The sequence below is a fragment of the Myotis yumanensis genome, unplaced genomic scaffold (genome assembly GCF_028538775.1).
Source record: "Myotis yumanensis isolate MYYU_CA2020_CCGP unplaced genomic scaffold, mMyoYum1.0.hap1 SCAF_17, whole genome shotgun sequence".
Taxonomy (NCBI): Eukaryota; Metazoa; Chordata; class Mammalia; order Chiroptera; family Vespertilionidae; genus Myotis; species Myotis yumanensis.
The window spans coordinates 15,223,452-15,245,783 of record NW_027223768.1 but is presented as its reverse complement, the minus strand read 5'-3'; the positions used below and the strand labels follow the sequence as shown (position 1 = coordinate 15,245,783).

The window sequence follows — 22,332 nt, the reverse complement described above, 5'->3', positions numbered from 1 at the left end:
TCCTTGGTTCTGTTTTCAGCCATCGATGTGACATACTTGCTGGAGGAAGGATCAGGCAGGAAACTGCGAAGGCGTACTCTGTTTATCCCAGAAAACAGCTTTCGAAAGTGAACCTCAAAGAATGAGAACCTCAAGCATCTGAGATCCAGTGGAGCTAACAGTCCTGCCTCCTGTTCTCTGAGTGTAGACAGGAGTGGGAAGGGTCCATCCAGCAAGGGGAATGGGGCCATGACGTTAACATTAGGTACTTAATAAACCTTGGAGCTTGTAGAGAGGAAGAGGAAGGGGATCTGTCTAACCAGTTCAATTTAACTTGTTTTCCTCTCCATGGCTTCATCCAGAAGGTTAATAATAATGTAGGGAGGAAGGCAGAGCACATTGAGGATGACCAAAACTTTTTGGTACTTTATAACACTTGCCCCTCCCCCAGCTTGGGTTTTTCTGTCATCCTCTGATCCCACAAGCACTGCTAAGAAGCTGCTTCCTATACCCAGGTATAACTCAGAATCCAAAGGGGTAGGGCCAGGAACCCCACCACCTACCCCATCTGCTTTCTGTAGGCTCCAAGAGCTATCCCAGAGACCTGAGACAGAAACAGTAGCTGGGACCTCTTTCCAGATCCCCGATGAGGAAAGTTTCTCCTTTCTTGCCCAACAATGTCAAAGTAAAACATGAGTTGATAACTCAAAGCACTTGTAACTGCTGCTCCTCTCCCTACATCTACTCCCCAAAATAGAATCATGGAATAGGGAAGGCCCCCATGGGGTCAGAGGGCACAGTACTTAGAATTACCTTCGTTTTAACCTGCCGAACATATTTTTTTCTGACGAGGCCAGGCCTCCCCCCAGCACATGTACAGTTTATGCACTGTGGTTTGTGTGTGTCTGCTGTGCTGTGCGAATGAAGATTCATTTCAAAATAAAATCATTTTAAAACCTATATAAAAATGAACTCTAACCCCCACCAAACAAAAATCACTACAAAACTGTTGAACAGTATTCACCTATCAGAGTATTTGTTGTGAGTGTAGATTATCAATTCAAAACACTACTCTTGTTTTCTTAATTGTACAGTTTTCAATTTTTATCTCTTAAAGAGACAGTGTATTCTCCCTACCCCTAGTTCCATCTTTCCTCCACCCTCCTGATCATCAGGAGGGATATCCAGGGTGTTTCCTTCCTTCCCATTCTCTGGGCCAGAAGTTACCAGACAATAATGTCTCTTTAAAAATAAAATTTAAAAAGCTTTGCTTTGTTGTCTTCTCAGACATACATATGCATATAAGTTTTAGATGTTCTTATAAGAGAAAAGATGTTTTTTAAATGTGCCAAGTTGTATGTGTATATATATGTGTGTGTATGTGTGTGTGTGTGTGTGTGTGTACACACACATGTATGTGTGTGTATGTATATATGTGTGTGTGTGTGTGTATATATATATATATATATATATATATATCTGCTGCGTGATTAGCAAGCAATACAATAGTAAACCAGTCCTCATTACTTTTTTCTAATATTGGACCAATGCTGTCCTAATTGTACATTTTCCCTTATGATGACGACACTCTGACTTGTTTAGGTAGAAACATTGACCACCTTCCATTCCATTGAATCTTTTTTCCTTTTTCTTCTTTCTGTGTCAATCTTGAGGAATAAACAAAAGAGACCGGGGATGCCAAAGATCCCCTTGAGCAGAGAAAAAGCAGAATAAATATTTTATTAAAGAAAAAAGAGAATTAAGAAAATAATTTGGAGTATTTTCTTACTGTAGAGAAGCACTGTACATTACTGAGAGGCCTGGGTATAAGATACTCACGTGTGGAGCTGGAAACATCGCATGTCCAAGCCCATTTGAGTGGTTTCTTTTTTGGTTTTCATTTCAGGGAGCCTGGGGGAGGGAGGTGGGGATAGGGGCACTTTGGGAGTCTCCTTTTAGTCAAAAGCAGGAAAGTTACAAGAAAGAGTTTAAAATTCAATATTTCCTTTAATAGTGTTAAACACTAAAATTTTAAAAAAGACAAAAAAAGAAAAAACTTTGTAATATGTGTGAACAGAAGCAAAAGACACTACGCTCTGTCATTTTATCTTTCTTTTGTTGAAAGACTAAAAACTGAAATGTTTTTTAGACAATCAAATGTTAGGTAAGTGCAAAAACTTGTTTTTTCTTACTTGTGTAGAGATTAATGCCTTTTTTTATTTTTCAGTTATTTTATAATAACGAAATAAAAAGATCCCCCTAGCTGCCAGGTGGGTTTTGGTGTTTGAAATGCGGGGCAAAGCACTACATCACTGCAAATAGATACAGTTAGTCTGCATGTCTGTAGGCTGTGTGATTGCGGAAAATATAAATGCTGCTAATATATTTCCTTTTTACAAAAGCATATCTAAATAGATGATTGTTTTGATGTTAATCTTTGTAAATTATGTATTACCAATTTTAACATTGGATGTAATTGCATAAAAAGCTTGCATCTCAAATCCTTAAAAGTCTAGTATTAAATGGAAAAAACTTTTCCTAACTACAGAGTGGTGAGCTTGCTATTTTTTCCTCTTTCCTATCCTCCATTTATCTTCCAGGATCTTCTCAATCCTGTTTCCAAAAAGATCTTTTTAAAACCATATCATCAGGCCCTAACGGGGTGGCTCAGTTGGTTGAAGCGTTGTCCTGTACACCAAAAAGGTTGAGGGTTCGATTCCCAGTAAGGGCACATATCTTAGGTTTCGAGTTCAATCCCTGGTTAGGGCGTGTACAGGAGGCAGCTGATGGATGTTTCTCTCTCTCTCTCTCTCTCTCTCTCTCTCTCAAATCTGAAACTTTAGAAATCATTGCCCCCCACCCAAAAAAAAAAAATCAAAGTAGTCTTTCATATCTACTGTTTTATAATTTCAAACATTATAAAAATAAAACTTCTTTTGCAGTGGCAATTTGTGTAAACTTGAGTACTCCTAATATAACTAGGAATCCCCAGAGGCTCTCAGAATCTAGTTGGTGAAACATCACCCTAGAAAACATCTGAAATGCAAACTGAGGTCAAAATTGAAAGGGCAGCTAAACACAAATGCAAATTTAAAGCAAGGAGCAGATGAATATGAATTGGCCAGGAATGGAGTTTAAGAATAAGTCTTCAGCCAAAACCGGTTTGGCTCAGTGGATAGAGCGTCGGCCTGCGGACTCAAAGGTCCCAGGTTCGATTCCGGTCAAGGGCATGTACCTGGGTTGCGGGCACATCCCCAGTGGGAGATGTACAGGAGGCAGCTCATCTATGTTTCTCTCTCATCGATGTTTCTGACTCTCTATCTCTCTCCCTTCCTCTCTGTAAAAAATCAATAAAATATATTTAAAAAAAAAAAAAAAAAAAAGAATAAGTCTTCAACACCCTAGCCTAGCCGGTTTGGCTTGGTGGATAGAGCGTCAGCCTGTCAGCCTGCGGACTGAAGGGTCCCAAGTTCGTTTCCGGTCAAGGGCACATGCCGGGGTTGCGGGCTCAATCCCCAATGGGGGGTGTGCAGGAGGCAGCCGATCAATGATTCTCTCTCATCATTGATGTTTCTGTCTCTCTCCCCCTCTTCCTTCCTCTCTGAAATCAATAAAAATATTTTTAAAAAAATAAGCCTTCAAAAATAACAAAAGTATGAGACACTTGAGGCTATTCAAAGCCTGCTCCCGAGTAGTCACAAAGCTTTGATCTGTTTTTATCTCCCCTCTCCTATTACCTGCCCATTGTCCTCTCCAACGAAGTTCTCCAAAATGAAGGAAAACTTCCAGATATCTTTCCCCTGTATTTCACTTCATAGTTTTCACCTTCCCCCTAACTTTTCTGTTGCCTGGTTATAATTATATCTTTATTCTTCTAACCTTTTAGTGATTTTCCTTGAGGCAGTCATTTATAATGATTTCCTACCCCATCCTCAAACCTCCAGAGCACCTTAACTATTCTCATTTCAGAAGACCAAAACTCATTAAATCCTAACAAAGTTATAAATGTCAAGTTATTGTGCTTTCTGAAATTGTATTACTGCAGAATAGTAATGTTAAATAGAAAACAATCTGTCACTTTTTGCAACCCTTTAATCCTTCATCACCTCAGATACAAATCTAATGAGTATAATTTCAAGGGCCATGTCTTCCCCATTCTCCCACTATTTACTCAGGCTCCTACCTATCAGTCCCACAAAACAAAGCAGTGACGTCTCGAATAAAGGGGCACTTCTGAGATTCAGGCACAATCAAGGGGCACTTCTGCATTCCTCAGGAAACAGTAAGAACTGAACCTGGGCTTGGAAGGAAGCATCTCCCTTGAGCTTCCTACAAGAGGGCCTCCCACAGCCTTTGTCCTCAAACCCCCTGTGACACACACACACACACACACACATTCAACTCCCACACTTTATTGGGACAAAAGAGGAAGGAGACATATCCAACATCACAGGCCCACCCACCAGGGGTATCCAGACTTTAACACCTAGTACAACATGAGTACATAATAAATATTGGCAACATGGGATGGGGGAAGTGGGGGAAGACTCATACACATGAAGGAGACTAGAGACCCTCTAGTCTTGGGAACTGAGGCATATACTGTACTAGCAGAGTACTTACACAGGAAGGTAGATGGGGACTAGATTTCCATTTTGCAGATAGGGAGATATTCCCTTATGCAGATGGGGAAGAAGAAAGAAACTGCATGGAGGAAAATTGCTTTGTATATATTTGGAAGAAGAGCAGATTTCAACTTACAGATGGGTATGGGAGAGAAGTAGGAAAATTTATTTCACATATAAGTAGAAAGGGATGTGGGAGGAAAGTATCCTTTTACAGACAGGGAAAATGCTTCTGGGAAAATCAGTTTACAAGGGTTCGTGTTCACAGGCCATTCCATTCCAAAGTGACAGGAGAGAGAGAGAGATGCAGGAAAGGAAAAAGGTCCTAGGCCTAGAGAACAAGAGAGGTATACCCCACAGGTACCAGCCCCTCCATTCCATCCCGCCCACAGCGGAGCCAATCCTCATCCACAGTGGCGATGACACGCAGCACTTCCCCACGCTGGAAGCTCAGCTGGTCAGGTCCTGCAGCGGTGTGGTCACAGAGAGCACGGACTGCCCTGTGGGGAGCCAGATGCTGGGATGAAGTGAGGTGGGGGTACCCAGCTGTCCCAGGTCTCATCTTCCCACTGTGTGGAACATCCCTTTGGTTCAGCTCTGGGAACATTGGGCTCATGTCTAGCAACATGTGGATTCCCTGTGGGGCCCCAGCCCTCTCCTGAGCTCCAAACCCGCTCTTCAGCAACTTATTTGACATGATTTGCACTTCTCTTGTACTTCAAATTCAACATCTGCAAATTAAATAACTCTACACACCAGTCCCTCCTCTTGTGTCCCCTATACTGGTAAATAGCACTACCTTCTACCCAGTTGCTCCCAGCAAAAACCAGGGTCTCTCATTCCTCATATCAACTCAATCACCAAAACTAGCTTGGTGTTTGTATCTCCCACTATTCCACCTGTCTTTCTCATCAACTCCACTGCCCTCACTCTAGTTTAGCTCTCTATTCTCTCTCTCAACCACTACATATAATCTAACTGATATCCCTTCATCTCTCATGACCTCCCTCCCCAGCTCCATTTTCCACACAGCAGACAGAGATCCTTCAAAAACAAGCAAGCATATCCCCCAGCTTATGGCCCTTCAATAGTTCCCCCTACCTCACAGTGAGGTCTAGGCCTACTGAAGCCTATAGCTTCCTGTCACTGCTGCCAACAACCTCCACTCTGGGCACAACCAATCATGTGTCCATAGTACCTCACTACACTTGGGCCTCTCCACTTTTGCATCCTATTCCTTCTGACACACCCTACACCATCACTGGGCCTTCCCTGAGTCTGCAACCTTGGGAAGAAGCCCTGTCTATATGGCCCCTTTCCTACAATCTTTTCCATACAGAATTTTTTAAATATGTTTTTATTGTTTTTCTTTTCTTGTTTTAGAGGGAAAGGTAGAGAGAGAGAGAGAGAGAGAGAGAGAGAAACCTCAATAAGAGAGCAACATCGATTGGCTGCCTCCTGCACTCGCCCTACTGGGGATCGAACCTGCAACCCAGGTATGTGCCCTGACCAGGAATCGAACAGTGACCTCTTGGTGCATAGAACAACACTCACCCAACTGGCCCACACCAGCCGGCTCCATACAGAATTTTAACCACTTGTTTACTCATTGGTATCTCCACTGGACTACAAGCTCCTTGAAGGTAGGGGTTCCAATATGTTTATCTTTGTTTTCCCTCCCCTAGCATAATGCTTGGCACATAGTAAGCACTTGAAAAGTATTACTGAATGAATGAAAAATCAAGAAACCTAATTCAATGGATTAAGAAACCAAAGGGAGCCAGACCCTAAAGCAAGAAGCAATCTCTGGTGCCAAATTAGAAGACCCCACTGAAGGGAAGCACAATCCCTCAGGGTATGCACATGGGCACATCCAAATACATAGTTGTCATTAACTGGGCACCTCCTCTGTGCCAGATGCTCTTATAAAATTATGTTTAGTCTCTCTAACAACCACAATAAAGGTATAAATTATCCTCTTTAAAAAGGGAGAAAGAAACCAAGGCTCAGAGGAATGAGTTCACACCAATAATAGCAGAAATGTAATGCAAACTAAGCACTGTCTGACTTTACAGCCCCACAGCCTTTTAACCTCCCCTCCCCTCTGAAGACAGAAACACACACACACACACACACACACGTGCACACCAATGCATTCTCCCCAATTCTCCTTACCGATGGGTCTGCACCGTGCTGGGTGCTGAGGCCTCAAGCTCCTCCGGTGAACTAGGAGTCTCAGAAGGTGCCACCCTCTTCACCAGAGCCAGCACGTTCACTGTAGGAGGCAGCCAGCTGGATGGTCTCCTGGAGGAAGGGATACAGGGTCACAGAGTTTACCCCACCTCCAGAAAAAAAAACAAAAAACACCCAGGGCTCTGGAGGGAGAAAAAGGCTGAGCAGCCTGTGCTTCAAAAGAGATCTGGAGCTGGTCACTGCTAAGGGCAGAGAGACAGTTCGTTAGGGTGATTAGGGAGTTGAAAACAGGTCTACAACACAAAAGTCACTAAAGGACCTCTGGGAACCAGTACACTCAGAGAGACCTAGAGGATCACTGGAGAGTATCTGAAGCCAGAGTTCAGCAAATACTTACTATTTAGCCCTTTAGGGCCAAGAGGCAAATGGAGAACATCATATAGGTGCTTACATCACCATTAAAATGTAACTTCTCAAGAATGTAACCATTTTTAGCTCATGACTGTAGAAAAACAGACTGACAACTTCTGACCTAGAGGAGCACTCTAGTTTCATATTTGGGTAACTGGGTGATGTGGAGGGGACCAGGTGCCCCATTACCTGGACTTTAGAGTTCCACTTTCAGTTTCTGTGAGGGCCCCAGGCACTCCAAACAGTCTTCCCAGCCACACGCCTCTGCCTGGTGCCGTGTCTGTGGGCAACGATCTCTCCTGTGCTTCCTCAGCCACAGTCCCGGGACACCTGGATCCCCATCGACGAAGGGAGAAGCCCTCCGTGCCCCCAGAGGCATAGACCCGGGAGGCCTGGGTCAGCTGCTCCCACCAGCTGCCTGGTTTGGGAGGGCTTGAGGGGGCTGAAGGGCCTGGAGGGGTCTCCTCAGAAGCCCCACGAAGGCTCTGGGCCAGCCGACCCCCCCAGTGCAGCATGGCTTGCACAGTCTGCTGCAAGGCTGGCGGTGAGCCTGCGGGGGCAGGAGTCTGAGGTGGGCCCAGGGGCAGGTGGTGGTGATGCTCAAAGAGCAGGTCCAAGTGGAAGGTGAGCACCGACAATGGCTGCAGCAGGAGCAGCAGCTCTGTGGACAGGGAAGGGCAGCCACCCCGGGCCAAAGAGAAGAATCCAGTGGGCAGGTACAGGAGGGACAGCAGGCCTAGAAAAGAAGCAGGCTAACATTAGCCCCTGCCCTCAGCCTAGTCCCAGAGGGCTCCCTGCATCAGCCCACCCATCAACAAACATCCCCCCAGGCCTCATTCTATGCCAGGCACTGGGGCAGAGAAGACCATGGTGGGGAACAGGGCTGATACCTCCCTGCCCATGTAAAACCACTGCCTAGAGCAGGAAGCACATATAGAACAAGTGGTGATAAGAAACTGAGTAACAGAAAGGAGGACCGGGCCATGGGAGCAAAATAGTGGGTGAGGGTTAGCCTAGTCTGAGGGCAAGGTGAAGCCTCACTGTAAAATCTAAAGGATGAATGAAAGTTAGTGAGGGGCAGGAAGTCCTATTCTAGGTGGAGGAAAGAATCAGAAAGGAAGCCTGTCAAGGAACCAGGGAAAGCCCCAGACTTAGAGGCAAGAGAAGGCAGAGGCCAATAATCAAGACGGGAGGTTATAGTGAAGATTTGGGTCTTTCCCCCTGTGGGCTAAGGGACTCCTTGGAAAAGTTTTAAGCAGAAGAGTAATAAGATCGCAGAGCAGATTAAGATCATCCTGGCATTAGTGGGAACCAGCAGAACAGACCCCCTTTCCTCCTTCCCTCGCAGCCTAGCAGCCCCATCCTCTCCCATTTGAACCTCTGACCTGCATCTTCCTGCAGACTGGAAAACCACAGCTCCAACTGCTTAGTGCTGGGGGAGAAAAGGGAACAAGCTCAGGGAGGTGGAGGACTCCAGCGCCCTCTAGGCAGGGGGTGGGAGATGAGATCGGAACAGGAGAGGTTTGCGCCAGGAACCTGGGGGATCCCACCTGAGATACCCCTGCAGGACCCAGGCCATGGGAGGGGCACCAGAAAGAATGCCACTCACTTGAGGAGGCCCAGGATGAAGGCGTGGAAGCGGCTTCTGCTGCTGCTCAGCGGGGCTAGACGGCTGACCTGGCTATACAGGGTTCCAAAGGACCGGGTGCTGGAGCCTGAGGACAACCCGAGCTGTCAGCCCAGCCCCAGCCCCAGCCCCAGCCCGGCCTCCCTCCGGGCCCAGCCCTGGGCAGAGTCCCACACTTCACCTGGCTTCACCGATGCCTCCACCACGCTCCAGGGGTTGCTCCTGCGCTGCCCAGTGATGAGGTCCTTTCGGAAAGGCTTCAGCCCGTCAGCCACCAGGGCATGGAGAGCCGGGCAGAGGGTGGTCAGCACCAGGTGCCCCACATCTGGGCTCAGCCGGCTGTCTCCCAACTGGGCCTGGAGGCAGCGCAGTGGGCATGGGTCCAGAGATACCGACAACGCGCTTCCTGTCCAGAGTTCTGCGCCCCCAGAGCTACATTCACCTCCTCAACCCCCAGATCCTCCCACAGACAACTTCACCTTCTGAACCAAGTTTCGGGCGGCCCCAAAGTGCGTGATGATTTTATCTACGGAGGCGCTGACGGCTATCAAGAGACCTGGGGACGGGGAGGGGAGAGAAGCATCAAAGCCCCTGTCTCCCAGGAACACCCGAGGGCCTGGGAGAACCCGGTTCATGCAATCTGACCCTGTGAGGGGAGGGCACAGTGCGGGGCAGCGGATTCCGAGGCCAGGGCGAGGGTGTCCTACCTTTCTTCTGCTCCTGCAGCTGGCCGGTCCCACTCTGGGCTTCTGCCATCCACAGTCGCTGGGCCCCGGGGACACCGGCGAAGGACCAGGAACTGCGGACTGCGGGGAGGAAAGAACGCGGAGACACTTACCGAGGGTTATTCGAGGACTCCCGGCTTCGGCACAGGTCACCTCCTACGGGTCCACAGCACCCAGCCCTGAAGTCTTGGGAGAGGGGACACAAAGCTGGGTACAGCACGGGCAGCGAGACCCGGGACCCCGGAGTGAAATGCTGCCCGGATCTCAGCACTCGCCGCCCCTGTGCACCCCAATTCCCCGTTTCCATTCCTTTTTCAGGGCCCAGCTCCCACCTCCGCGATCCCGGAAGTCCAGGCGCAAGGACAGCCGCGCTCACCTCCCGCCCGCCCCCTGGGGCCTCTAGGGCAGGAGATGACAGGCCGAGGGCAGGGAGGGGCACCTTCCCCCCACCCCCGCTCCCCTCGGGCCTGCGTCCTGCCCGCGAACACGGAAGAGCACGTGGGGAGCCCGGACCAATGGAAAGACAGACAAACGAGAATGGAAAAGAGAGGAAGGGAGCGGAGATCCAAGGGCTGGGAGGCTACAGTGAAGGCACCAGAAAGGGGAACCCCAGGTCCTGCTCCGGCATCGCTGCGGAGGGCGCCCCGCAGCCCAGTGAGGCTGGTGGGTAGGAAGGCGAGACCAGGCCCTCTTCAGCCGGGAGAGTTGGGGAGCTGCACCCTGCACGTTCCCCCAGCAAGGAGGCGGTCGGGCCCGGCCCGCCCTGGCCAGGGGCTCCACACAGGGGTCACCCCAGGTCCTTATCAACGGACTTGCTGGAGGCCCCTGAACTGAGTTTGAAGCAGCACAGGCCCGCGTCCGCAGCGCCCGGCCGGCACCGGAGCGGAGGCAGGCTCCCCAGAACCAATGAACTCGCTAGGAATCGGCCAGATGGGCGGGGCAGAGCCAGGCTCCCAGAACCAATGAATTCGCTAGGAATCGGCCAGGCCGAAGGGCGGGGCGGAGCCGGGAACCCGGATGCAACCACCGCGGAGGTGGGAGCCGAGCCGAGGAGGGGCGGGGCGGCCCGCCTGGGGCGTGGCCTACGGGGCCGGCCCGGGGCCGTCTTACGTAGCCTGAGAGGAGGCGGTGGGCTCCTGGTCCAGCGAGGGGCCTTCGGCGGACGAGGTGGCGGTGGCAGCGGGGGGGCGGGTACCTGGCGGGGTGGGGGAGCCGCGGCGGGGAAGGTGCTGCTTCTGGGAAAGAGCGGGGACAGCAGCAGCGCCAGCTCGGGGCTGGCCAGGCAGGACAGGGCCCCGCGCGCCGGGGGCGAATAGGCTCCCACCGGGGACAGGCGCACAGGCAGCAGCGGCTCCTCCGCGGGACTGGGCGCCCCCAGCAACCGCAGCCCCGCGCCGGGCCAGCCCGCCAGAGGCGCCAGGAGCAGAGACCCAGCCGTGCCCGCGCCCCCACCCTCCAACAGGGGGCGCCCGTCGGCCGAGAACCGGAAAACCAGGGGCCGAGGGACCAGGAGGGGACGGGCTGCAGGCGGGATTGGCGGGGCAGGTGCGAAGGGAGAGGAGGGCAGCGGATGGGCAGCCAGGCGAGGAAGGGCGGGAGAAAGAGGGAGCAGAGAGTTAGTCCCGTCACCCAGCGACCCACCCGGCTTCCCTTTCCCGGAGCGCTCCCCGGCAGAAGGGCACAGGAGGGGTGGGGGACAGAAAGAGGGTGGGGGACACGGAGACGGGCTGTGAGCCTCGGAGGCTGGGGCAAGGCCGAAGCCCAGCCCTCCTCCCGCTGCCTCCGGCGGCCTCTTACCCTCACGGCCCGCCTGCGCGCCGGGCTCCTCCGGCTCCTGCGGGGCTGGGGCCTTCTCGCCGGGCTGGACCTCCCTGCCCTCCCCGGGCTGCCCCTCCGCGATCGGCTGCAGCCCCGATCGGTTCTTCTTCCTCCGGGGAGGAACGGGTGGGGGTGGGGGCCGGGGCGGGACCAAGGCCCAGCCAGCAGGGGGGTCTCGGGGCGGGACTGGCGGGGGCGGGGCCCGGCTGCGGGACCGCAGTTCCTTGAAGGTGGTGACTTCCCGGGGCGCCGCGGGGGAGCCGCCCAGCGACCCGGCGGGGGGCTGCTCGCTGTCGGGCGAGAAGACGATGAGCCAGTCGCTGCGGTCCTTCTTGGCCTGCGTCGCGAGGGTCAGCCCCGGGCCCCGCTTGCGCTTCTGGGCCAGCTCGTGGAAGGACGTGATGGTCCGGTGGGGCGCCGGCTCCTCGCTGACGTCACTCCTCCAGCCTCCATCACTTTTCCCTGCGTCTGTCTTCCAGCCAGAATCAGTTATTCCTGTATTGGTCTTCCAACCGGAGTCTAATTTTCCAGGCTCCGCTTTCCAACCAGAGTTAGTATTCCCACCGATTTTCCAACCAGAGTTATTGTCCTCGGGGATTTTCCAGCCAGCTTCCGTTTTCTCGGTGTCAATTTTCCAAATGGGGTTGATTTTCCAACTGGGTTCGGTTTTCCCAGGGTGGGTCTTCCCGTCGTCGGCCTCCGAGAGCTCGGAGGTCAGGAGGTCCTGCTCCCCACCCTCCTCCTCCTCCTCCAGCCCTGGGTAAGGCAGGTCCTGGCCGGTGGTCAGCGCATTGCAGTTGGAGTCCAGGCCAGGGCCGGGTGGGGAGGAAGCTCCGGAGCAGGAATCGGGAGAACAGCAGAAGCTGTCGGGAGAGCAGGCGCCAGGGCCTGCGGAGGCCAGAGGGGAGCCCTGCTCCGGGGGGATGATGCTAGGCTGAGGGGGGACATCTTGGTCACCAGGGAGGTCGCGCGAGTAGACTGAAATGGGGGACTCGTCAGGGCTAAGATCTGAACAGGAGCTGAGAGAGGAGGAGCAACCCGGGTCCGAGGGAGAGGCAGCCCCCTCTTCCTCCTGTGCTGGGTCCTGCCGGGTTTCTAGGCCTGGCCCGTGCTCCTGGCAGCATCGGCAGGGCACCGCTGGGCTGTTGGAATTGGCATCCACCAGGGTCCCGCTGCAGGGGCCCCGGCTCTCCTTGCCCCCTGCGTCCCCCGGGGGGAAGGATGTGCTCGAGGGCCCCTCCCTTAGCTCAGGACGGCGCGACAAATGCAGGCCCAGAGAGACGTGCTGGAGGTGGATGTGGTTGAGATTGCAGAGTAAAGCCCTCTGAGGGGACAGCATGGTGCCAGCGGCGACGGAATGGCCTCCAGAGAATCAGGAAGACCGGGCCTCTCGCATCCGCCTACCTGGCTACCGCAGATGCTGACCTAGAAGACAGGGATGGTGAAACCCAGCCAGTGAGGGTGCGGACCGCTAGGACACCGAGGTGACTGACAGCGGGAGCAGGCCTGGGAAGGCGCACTGCTCCAGACAATATTCAAATGAGATGCAAATGACCATCCACTGGCCTTTAGTTTCCTCTGCAGTGTTTGCAGGTGGAATCGAATGGAACCCCCCGGGAGTGGCGCCGCATGGGCGGGGGGGAGGGGGGGTGGCATCAGAGAATGCGGCTGCGCTCTGGATCCCCGTGGAGGTGCAGCGGGGAGGCGGGGGGGGGGGGACTTGAAAAAGGATGCGGTCCAGAATGGACCCTCAGTCCTCTTGGCTGCAATCACTCCCAGAGTAAGGGGCCAAGGGAGGCCCTGCCCAAATGCTCTGAAGTGGGGGAGGAGAGGCGCTGCGTCTGGCTGGTGAATGCAGGAAAGGGCGGGCAGGAGCGGGGGATGGAGCGGTGGTCTTCATGTCACGCCTGCCCGCACGGTAGACCGCACAGGGCTTCAGCGTACAGTCCCGGTAGAAACCGGGCTAGAAACCCGGGGTTTCTGTCCATTCTCTCCGTACTTGTCTTTCATCCAGCCACCACCTCACCCCTATTCGTTTTTACTGCTCCCTCTCCTGCCCCACCCCTCATGCAGATCCATTCATCCACACCCCCAGACCGAGCCCTCCTCACCTCGGTTCTGCAACTGCTCCAGGCGTTGAGCTCCTCTGCGGCTCACACAGTCCCCGCACTGACTGGAGGGAAGGGGTGCGGCGGTAGGACAACCCGCCCACGCTGCGCAGCCGCGCCCCTTCACGCATGGGCGGGGCGGGGCTCAGACCCAGCCCCCTGCGCTTGACGTCTTGCCCGTGTCACCCACCTAGGCCTGTCTGTGTTTTTGGTATATTCTAAGCTTTTTCGTCCTTAGAGGTCCGGAAGTCATGGCCCTGGTTTCTGTGGAACCACCCTACCTATTCTGGACAGAGCTGCATCCCTGGCTGGTATACGCAAGAACAGAACCACAAGGTTGGATAGGACAGCAGGTTCTGGTATAATATCGTTTCATTCTTCCTTTTTTATAGGGTTGAGAAAATTGATTCCAGGCAGGTCCACTGTGTGCAGCTTGCAAGTTCTTCCCTTTGGGTTTTCTCCTGGATTGTTTTCCTCCAACAGCCCAAAGACATGCAGGTGAGGTGAGTTGGTGTCTAACTGCCTGAGTGGTTGTGGGGATGAGTGGGTCCTGCAATGGAAGGGCCGCCTGCCCAGCGTTGGCTTCCACTTTGAGCTGCCCAGATAGGCTCCTATCACACACAACCCTTAACTGCTTTTATTCATTCCTTAAATGTGTGTATAGCTCATTTCAGTGTTTAATATTAGAAGCATTTGATGGGTTTTTTTACTTGATTTTGTTTTAGAGAGAGATAAAGGGAAAGTTAGGGAAATATCAGTGTGAGAGAGACATATCAATTGGTTGCTTCCCATACATGCCCCAACTGGGATCAAACCAGCAACCTAGATATGTGCCCTGACGGGGAATCTAACCTGCAACCTTCCAGTGCATAGGATGATGCTCCAACCAACCAAGCCACACCCACAACCAACCAAGCCACACCCACCCTGCCTGGTGATATTTTTGTGACCAGAAATATCACAAAATATAACTCTTGTCTATATCAATTAACATATGGCAAAATTTTGTCACGGTATCCAAGAATCTATGGATGACACTCAGTGAGGATATACTACAATTTATTGAGAGCTCCCCTCCCCGCCCTGGCAGTCTCTGGGTCACTTTTTCCGCTTGTAGATCTTCTGTGCTAGCCTCAGGAAGATGGCTTGGGGCAGGGGCGAAGAGTACTGCTCGATGAGACCCAGAAGGCGGCTGTAACTGTCTTCCTCATATTGCATAAACACGGCCTGCAGATTCAGCTCCTCGTAGAGTGCCTTCACCCGGGCTACCTTCTCAGCTTCTTTCTGCCCATAATTCTCCTAGAAGGGGGTGGAGGCAGGAAAACAGGCTTACTCTCCCTCTAGTGCTTCCACGTCCCCTCCATGCCCCCTCCACGCCCCTCATCCATATATTCAGAACATCTCCAGTGCCATTCACTTGATTCCTGCCTCCACTTCAAGTGTCTTTGAGTGTCTAAGATTGTCTAATATGTTCAATTTTCCCCTCCCCACTCCGAATGCTCAGATATTAGCTCAGCTCTCAGCTTCCTCTGCCACAGGGTATCTCAGCTTTGGCTCTGTTAAAATTTGGAGCCACATAATTCTTTGTTATGGAAACTGTTGTGTGCTTTGTAAGATGTATGGAAGCATTCCTGGCCTCTTCCCACTAGAGAGAGACCTTAGCACATGCACACACACCAAGTCAACAAAAAATTGCTGCTACTGCCAAATGTTCCCTGGGGTACAAAACTGCCCCCACTTAAGAACCACTGCTTTATCCCCTTTCTTATCAGCTCAGGGACCCACAACCCTCTCTTGGGCACCTGCAGGATCTGGCGCTGTTCCGGCGAGGCCCGTTGCAGACACTGTACCACCAGCCAGCTGCATTTGTTGTCCTGGATGTCGGTGCCAATCTTGCCCGTCACACTGGAGTCCCCAAAGAGATCAAGGTAATCATCCTGGGCAGGGGAGCAGAAAAGGAGAATGAAGATGCTCCGAGGCAGGGAAGGAGGGAAGTTGGAGCCTGTTCTCTGCCAGTGCCTCCTGCCTTCCTACCTGGATCTGAAAGAGCTCTCCCATCTCCAGCAGGATCTTCTTGGCATTGGCGTGTTCCTTCTCCCCGTCAATGCCTGCCTGTAGTGGAAAGGGGATTGACAGGCGAGACATCAGGGTCACCTTCATCTTCCTGACCCATAGGGTCTTGCCCAAGATTAGCCCCTAAATCTTCTCTGCTCTCCTTTCAGACATCCCTGGCTTCCCTGGTCTAGGAAGTCCTGGCTGGTGGTCCAATCTCTATCTCACTTAACTTTAGCTAGGCCTTCCTGCAGGCAGAAATTAATTCATTCTGGAGGCCCTCAGACCATCTCTTATTTCATGAGGCTCAGTCCAGGAGTCACTGATTATTCTTCATAATCTTTTTTTTTTTTTAATATATATATATTTTTTTATTTCAGAGAGGAAGGAAGAGGGAGAGAGAGAAAGAAACATCAATGATGAGAGAGAATCATTGATTGGCTGCCTCCTGCACACCCCCTACTGGGGATCAAGCCCGCAACCCAGGCATGTGCCCTTGACCGGAATCGAACCCAGGACCCTTTAGTGCGCAGGCCGATGCTCTATCCACTGAGCCAAACCAGCTAGGGCTCTTCTTCATAGTCTTTTTGCCATTTCAAACTTCATTCAGGATGAAAAGGAAACTTGGAGAAGCAGGTTCAGGGTGCCAGTCAATCCCACTCACTGCCTGAAAATCCAGTCTTTTCAGCCTGATCATCTCCTCCCCACTCCCATCCATACTCAGATGGGAGATTTCTTGTTCCTCTATGGTGGACTACCCACTTTCACTTGCCTCACCCAATTTCTACAACAATCCTGTGAGGTGGGGATTTTATCCTCATCTTACAGCTGAAGAAACAGAATCAGGGAGAATATGTAACTTGCTCAAGGTCGCACAGCCATTAAGTGGGGGCACCAGATTGTATAAAAGCTAACATCGGTGGGTAGCGGGGGTGTGCGGAGGCTCACTCACCATATACATGGCAGCAGCTACAGGAAGGTAGAAGGAGTAGAAAGCCGTCTTGTACTTGACAATAGATTTGTACCTAAGTAGGGAGAGAAGATCAATTCCTCAAAAAGGCAATCTCCACCTGGAGCCCTCCCTCACTGTTCAGGTCTGGTTCCCACTGTCCCTCACCTCTTTTCAGTGAATCTGCCAAGATCCACGTTGCTCTGAGGGGCTGTGATGAGGTCCAGGGTCTGTCCAATCTCAGTCTGATAGGAAGTCTAAGGCAGAAGATGGGCCATGAGCTGGGCTTTCTTCAGGACTGGGGAACCCAGAAATCCTGGGCCCCACATCCCATACCACCCAACAACTAGGCAGAGTCAGAAAGGCAGCAAGAGGGAGGGAGGGTACCAAGTCTCAAGGCCCACATTCTCACACATACAGACACACACTGTCCTTTATCCCTCCTTCCCATCACACAGGGACAGAGAACCCTTCTTGCCTTTAATACCATCCTTCCCAACTCCCTCGCTTTCTTCCTCTTCCATGAAAACCTAGGTGTTCCCTATGCCCTGAAACCAGCTAGATGATAATGTCCTGTGGAGGCCAAGCTACTGCAGGCAGCCTCTGGGCAGTGGGCCCGGTCTGCAGCACACCTGCAGGAAGAGTTCCATCAGGTTCAGGTAATAGGGCTGCTCCCGGCAGTAGAGCTTCAGCAGGCGGTAGATACAGGCTTCCAGGAGCATAGCATCATTCACGGCATCCAAACCAATGCCTGGCTGTCAGGGGACAGAAAACAAGCAGTCAGTCTCTGGCCTAGACTCATACCAAGATCCTGTCACTCTGAACACCTCAATAGGGTCTATGTAACCGCCTCCCTGTGGCCTGTTTCCATGCCCACTGCGACTTTCCCGTGAGTCTACTTTACCTTCTGATACCAGCAGATCTGCCCCCGTCGGGTGAGGGATGAGTCCATAATGTCGTCTGCCACCAGCAAGAAAGCTTGGAGCTAGGAGAAGAGGAAAGAGTGGAATAAGACCCCAGGGCTCCTTATTACTGTCCCTTCCACCAGCAAGAACAGAGCTGCCACTGAGAGTCACTATGAGCGGAGAAGGAAAGTCAGGATGGGAGGCCCAGGACTTGTTCTCTTCTATGGGGTCAGGCTACACATTCTAGTTCCTTAATACAGCTTTCCGAGGCATGGCTTTTAAATCTTCACATCATACTGATCTGTATGTGTGCTCGAGTGGGTAACACTGTCCACCGGCCTAGGTGTAGGCCGTGCACAAAGGCCATGGCGATGGCTGCTCTTGGACCAGGCCACGTCCTTGGGGAAAGGCATCAATCTGCACCTTCACTTCTGACCTCACCCGGGGTGGGTCTGGGCTTTCCACACTGGAGGCACATATATTTTTTAAAAATATATTTTATTGATTTTTTACAGAGAGGAAGGGAGAGGGATAGAAAGTTAGAAACATCGATCAGCTGCCTCCTGCACACCTCCCACTGGGGATGTGCCCGCAACCAAGGTACATGCCCTTGACCGGAATCGAACCTGGGACCTTTCAGTCCACAGGCCGACGCTCTATCCGCTGAACCAAACCGGTTAGGGCCGGAGGCACGTATTTTATTTACATTGTGTTTATTTGGAGTGGCATGGTTCCCCTGAAGCCACCAGTCGACTGCCTCTCCCAAGCACGAATGCAGGACCACCTGGTTTCAACCAGTACCATTCAACCAGGGTTGTCTACAAAGGGCATTTACAGTGTGGCCTCCCTCAACCACCTCTGTCCCCCAGCAATGATTCTGAACCAACTGCACTTTCTATTTATTAGGGGAACTTTAAAAAATACCAGTGCCAGCCCTAACCTGTGTGGCTCGTGGTTAGAGTGTCAGTCTGCATACTGAAGGGTCAGTTTGATTCCAGGTCAAGGTCATGTACCTGGGTTGCAGGTTCGATCCCTGGTCTGGTTGGGTCAAGTTCAGGAGGCAACCAATCGATATGTCTCTCTCACAACTCTCTATCTCAGGAGGCAACCAACTGATATCTCTCTCTCACCTCTCTCTCTCCCCCCCCCCCCCCCCCCCCCGCCTCCCTCCATCCCTCCCACCGTCTCTAAAAATCAATGGGAAAATATCCTCAGTGAGGATTAACAACAACACCAGCCCTAACTGGTGTGGCTCAGTTGGTTGGGCATTATCCCATGAACCAAAAGGTTGCTGGTTGGAGTCCCAGTCAGGGCACATGCCCTAATAGGGTGTTAGGCTAGATCCCCAGTAGGGGGCATGCAGGAGGCAATCGATGTTTCACTTTCACATGATGTTTCTCTCCCTCTCCCTTCCCCTCTCTCTAAAAATCAATTTTAAAAATTACTTTAAAAAACCCAAAAATAACAACAATGCCAGAGTCCTACCCCAGATCAATTAAATAAGAAATCTATAGGGGTGGTACCTCAGCACTGGGTTTCTTTTTTCAAAAATAGTCTTCCCAGGTATGTGCTTATAGTGGGAAGTAATGGGAAATATACCACATTACCTATGTAGCATTTTTAGCAAATGTTTAGCCTGATTGTAATCATGATGAAATAATCACACAAATCCAGACTAGATTGTGAGCCACTCTACCAAACAACTAGCCTCCCACACGCACCCCAACCGGGGCCAGGGATCAAGCTTGCAACCCCGGTATATGCTCTTGACCAGAATCGAACCCGAGACCCTTCAGTCCATGGGCCAATGCTCTAACCATTAAGCAAATGGACTAGGACTAGAAATTTGGGTTCTTATGTGAATCTTCTTCTTTGTTAAATTTAGAGCACTTATTTCTAAAACATTTTCAAAAACTATCCGTGGGCTGCCAGTTTTCGATTTCTGCTTTAGAATAATCTTCTGGAAGAACCATGGCACTTTACTCAGAGAATGCAGGCCCAGTTCGAAGGCCCTGGCCCACAGGGGGTCTTCAAGTGAAATATGTACCTACTGACAAAAGTCCCCCACATGTGTTCATCTGTGGACTAATTCACTGTCTAAATTTGGCTGTGGCACACTAGAGGCCCAGAAGCACAAATAGCCAAGGAACGAGTTCCAGGCCCAACCCTCCCGTTCTCACCAAGGCACCCCCACATCTAGTAAACCTCTTCTCCTCCTCCCCTCCCCCACCCTTCTCACCAGTTCCACACACCAGCCCACAGTCATGGCCCGCTGGAGGCTATCAGCATCCTGCTTGCTCGGTTCCACCAGGTCCTGGAAAGTTATCAGCACCGTCATCCCCCGTTGGTACTTCCCTCCAATGACATTGTACTCCAGGACCTGGGGGGCAACAGAGGGACAGAGTAGCAGGATCCGAGGAGCAGCTACTCTGAGATTTCTTCTCGCCTTCTCCTACTTCCAACCATGACCTAACTTTAAATCCTCCTTAACCCTGGCTGGCATGCCCAGGTCTCAACTTCTCAAGTCCCAGCCCCATCCCGCCTCTCCTAACTTCCCCTCACAACCCATCCCTCCTTTCCCAGCCACATTCTCCCACCCACAACTCAACCTATCTGCAAACGAAGAGCCTCTCACTGCACTGAAGACAAGCTCCCACCCCTCACAGTTGGTCAGAGGAGAGCTTGGAGAGGACCCAGGTTGGGGGAGCCATCCCCCACTCTGGCAATGGTGTCTCTTCCTGCTCATTTTGCCTTCTGTTATCCTACTGGCAACCAGATCTAATTCAATGGAAAGACTTCCCTTTTAATGTCCATCCCAGTGTAGACAAACCTCCTCCTTTTCCTTGGTTCCCCTCAGACAAATGAGACAGCATTTAGAAAAGAATTACTAGAAACTCCAAAAGAATAAAAGAATTAGGTAACTTAAGTATCCCAGCAATAGTTCCTGTCCCAGAGCAGAGGTTTCTGATGATAGGCTAGCTTTGCTCAGACTGCCTTCCTCCGGGATCCCTGCCAGGCTAGCACCTTATGATTTCTGGACACCTAATTTCCTTCCTCGACAAAATCAAAGACTTATCAGGTTCAACACCTTCACCATCAAGAATCTACACCCATGCAAAGCAGTTTGGCTGGCCTACCAGATCTACAAGGTGGAGCTGAAGTGCTGAGGAAGTATACCTGTCCAGGCACAGGCCCCTCCAGAGCTTACCTGGCATCACTCAGATGAAAGCCTGTCCCCACACCTGTCAAAAGTCCCCCCAAAACCATAGCTGGATCCCACACACACAGAGTGACCAAAAATTCACTCCCTCAAGTCGCAAATCCCTCACCTCCTTAAGCCGGGCAATAGCATCTCCTGTATCTGGGTGCCCCAGGTCATCCTCAGTTAGCACCTTGACAATCTGGGAGAAGTGCTGGATGAAATTCTGCTTTTTTTGGTCATAAACATCCAATTTCTGTTCTCCGTTCATTCTGAGGGAGGAATAAAGTACTCTGGGGAGAGAGAGGACAAGTCAGAAACCTGATCAGCTGCTCCCCTCCCCAAAGACCTTCTCCCCCCAACACTCACCGAGGCTCCTCTGTCCACACTTGGCACCGGCAGCGGGCACTGTGCCATGCCCCCAGGACTGAGCCCCGGTGCACCGGGGAGGGCCGCTGTAGGGAACCCAGCCACCTCTCCTGTGGCACCCAGCAGGGGGCTGGTAGCAAGAAGACCCCCACAGATCTCAGCCAGCGGGACAGAGGCATCAAGGGGACAGGGGCTGGCACAGGGAGGAGGCACGAGCACTCCCTGCAGGGACAAGCACCAAAGGCAGATGCATGGTGGCCGGTCCCCAGGTCACCCCTACCACCTCCAGCCTTTTACCTAAAGGCCCTGGCCCACCCTCTTCCGGACAGAACCTGGGCATTTAGAGAAAAAAGGAAATGCAGGGAACAAAAAGTACGGCTGGTGGCTGAGCCTCCACTGATCATACTTAAAATAAGATGACAAGTACTTAATGTACCTAACTTTATCCTCCTCAACCACCAACTCCTCCTCCAGGAAACCTCGGGAACTGCCACTCCCTTGGCTTCCCCGAAATCCTGGTACAGTCAGAAGGGTCCAGAGTCAAGTTCCTCAAGACGAGGGGCCGTGAGGACCCTTAAATCACTCTATTTCACAGATCAAAACTGCGGTTCTAGGAAGATACTTGGCAGTGGCAGCGCCACATCTAGAACCTGGATCTGCCCAGGTGGGCGGGGAGGAGGGTGTGGATTTTCCGAGCTGCCCCAAGGAGAGGAGCCGGAGCCCTGGTACTGGGGCCAGTGGCCTGGATCTGAAACTCATAGCGCCCCGACCCCCACAGGGAGCGCTGGGGCTGGAGACGCCTCGGAGCAACCCTGGGCGAGGGAGGAGGGTTCGCAGAAGAGAAACCTAGTTCGGGTGTATTGGGGAGATGCCAGGAAAGCCACAAAAGAGCTCGGGAGTTTCCGCACCTCCAGATGGGTGAGCCAGTCAGGGCCACCGACCCCCCAACACGGGGGACTCAGACGCAACTGGCCGGGCCTCCTGTGCCACGAAGCATCCTTCCAGGGGTAAGGCCGAGTCTAACCCCTGCCCTCGCTCCCAGTCCGCTGCCACTCTCACCTGTTCCAGGATGCCGGTTCGGGCCCAGATTGTTGGCGGGGTATTCCTTAAAGCTAACCCCACTCCGCGCTCAGCTCTCTGGGTTTAGTAGTTCTCGATCCTCTTTCACTATGGACAGAAATGGCTCGTTAGACTACAATTCCCGGCATGCTGCGGGAGGGACAGACACCACGCGATCTAGCGCTGGCTGGCTGGGCGGGGGCGAGTCGCGCTGATTGGCCGCTTCCCCTCGTATGAGCATGGGGCCCTGTAATGAGAGCCAATGGAAGGGCTGCGCCCAGGGCAAAGCCTTAAAGGAGCGGGACAGAGGGAG

At 52.1% G+C, this 22,332-nt stretch overlaps 3 protein-coding genes across 14 annotated transcripts in view; 2 read left to right on the top strand and 1 right to left on the bottom strand.

Moving 5' to 3' along the window:
- ASH1L (ASH1 like histone lysine methyltransferase) overlaps positions 1 to 2,526 on the top strand; it is a 128,351-nt gene extending 125,825 nt beyond the window's left edge. For all 4 annotated transcript variants that reach the window (XM_070397462.1, XM_070397461.1, XM_070397464.1 and 1 more), the window contains one exon: positions 20 to 2,526. In XM_070397462.1, coding sequence (XP_070253563.1) covers positions 20 to 111 — 92 coding nt within the window. In that variant the 3' untranslated portion in view covers positions 112 to 2,526. The remainder of the gene's footprint in view (positions 1 to 19) is intronic.
- Positions 2,527 to 4,375: 1,849 nt separating this feature from the next.
- RUSC1 (RUN and SH3 domain containing 1) lies at positions 4,376 to 13,582 on the bottom strand. Of its 6 annotated transcripts, none has more exons than XM_070397465.1 (11): positions 13,490 to 13,582; positions 11,358 to 12,803; positions 10,671 to 11,081; positions 9,543 to 9,641; positions 9,315 to 9,391; positions 9,017 to 9,191; positions 8,818 to 8,923; positions 8,594 to 8,640; positions 7,398 to 7,944; positions 6,780 to 6,908; positions 4,376 to 5,104 (listed from the first exon to the last, which is right to left on the bottom strand). In XM_070397465.1, exons 2-11 carry the CDS (start codon positions 12,715 to 12,717, stop codon positions 4,936 to 4,938), a joined length of 3,120 nt encoding a protein of 1,039 aa, XP_070253566.1. In that variant the 5' UTR covers positions 12,718 to 12,803; positions 13,490 to 13,582; the 3' UTR covers positions 4,376 to 4,935. The 6 variants fall into 6 exon arrangements, with proteins under 6 accessions (XP_070253566.1, XP_070253568.1, XP_070253572.1 ...); XM_070397466.1 differs by having other exon boundaries at positions 4,973 to 5,121; XM_070397467.1 differs by lacking the exon at positions 10,671 to 11,081 and having other exon boundaries at positions 13,490 to 13,581.
- The window catches only part of PKLR (pyruvate kinase L/R), a 28,062-nt gene continuing 16,362 nt past the window's right edge, over positions 10,633 to 22,332 (top strand). Inside the window, exons 1-3 of one of the 4 annotated variants that reach the window (XM_070397480.1) lie at positions 10,633 to 10,727; positions 13,879 to 13,984; positions 15,259 to 15,414. In XM_070397480.1, the coding sequence (XP_070253581.1) occupies positions 13,979 to 13,984; positions 15,259 to 15,414 (162 nt within the window). In that variant the 5' untranslated portion in view covers positions 10,633 to 10,727; positions 13,879 to 13,978. Of the gene's footprint in view, positions 10,728 to 11,610; positions 12,863 to 13,702; positions 13,798 to 13,878; positions 13,990 to 15,258; positions 15,415 to 22,332 lie in introns of those variants that run through there. The other 3 variants (XM_070397481.1, XM_070397482.1, XM_070397483.1) reach the window with 3 other exon arrangements.

Excerpts from the sequence above, each read along its gene's own strand:
- RUSC1 (XM_070397465.1), bottom strand. The coding sequence starts at position 12,717 with ATGCTGTCCCCTCAGAGGGCTTTACTCTGCAATCTCAACCACATCCAC. Across the intron at positions 9,642-10,670 it reads ACCGCCTCCTCTCAGGCTAC|TCCGCAGTTCCTGGTCCTTC; the intron begins GTAAGACGGCCC and ends TCCTCCCCGCAG. Across the intron at positions 7,945-8,593 it reads CAGTCTGCAGGAAGATGCAG|GCCTGCTGTCCCTCCTGTAC; the intron begins GTCAGAGGTTCA and ends CTTCTTTTCTAG.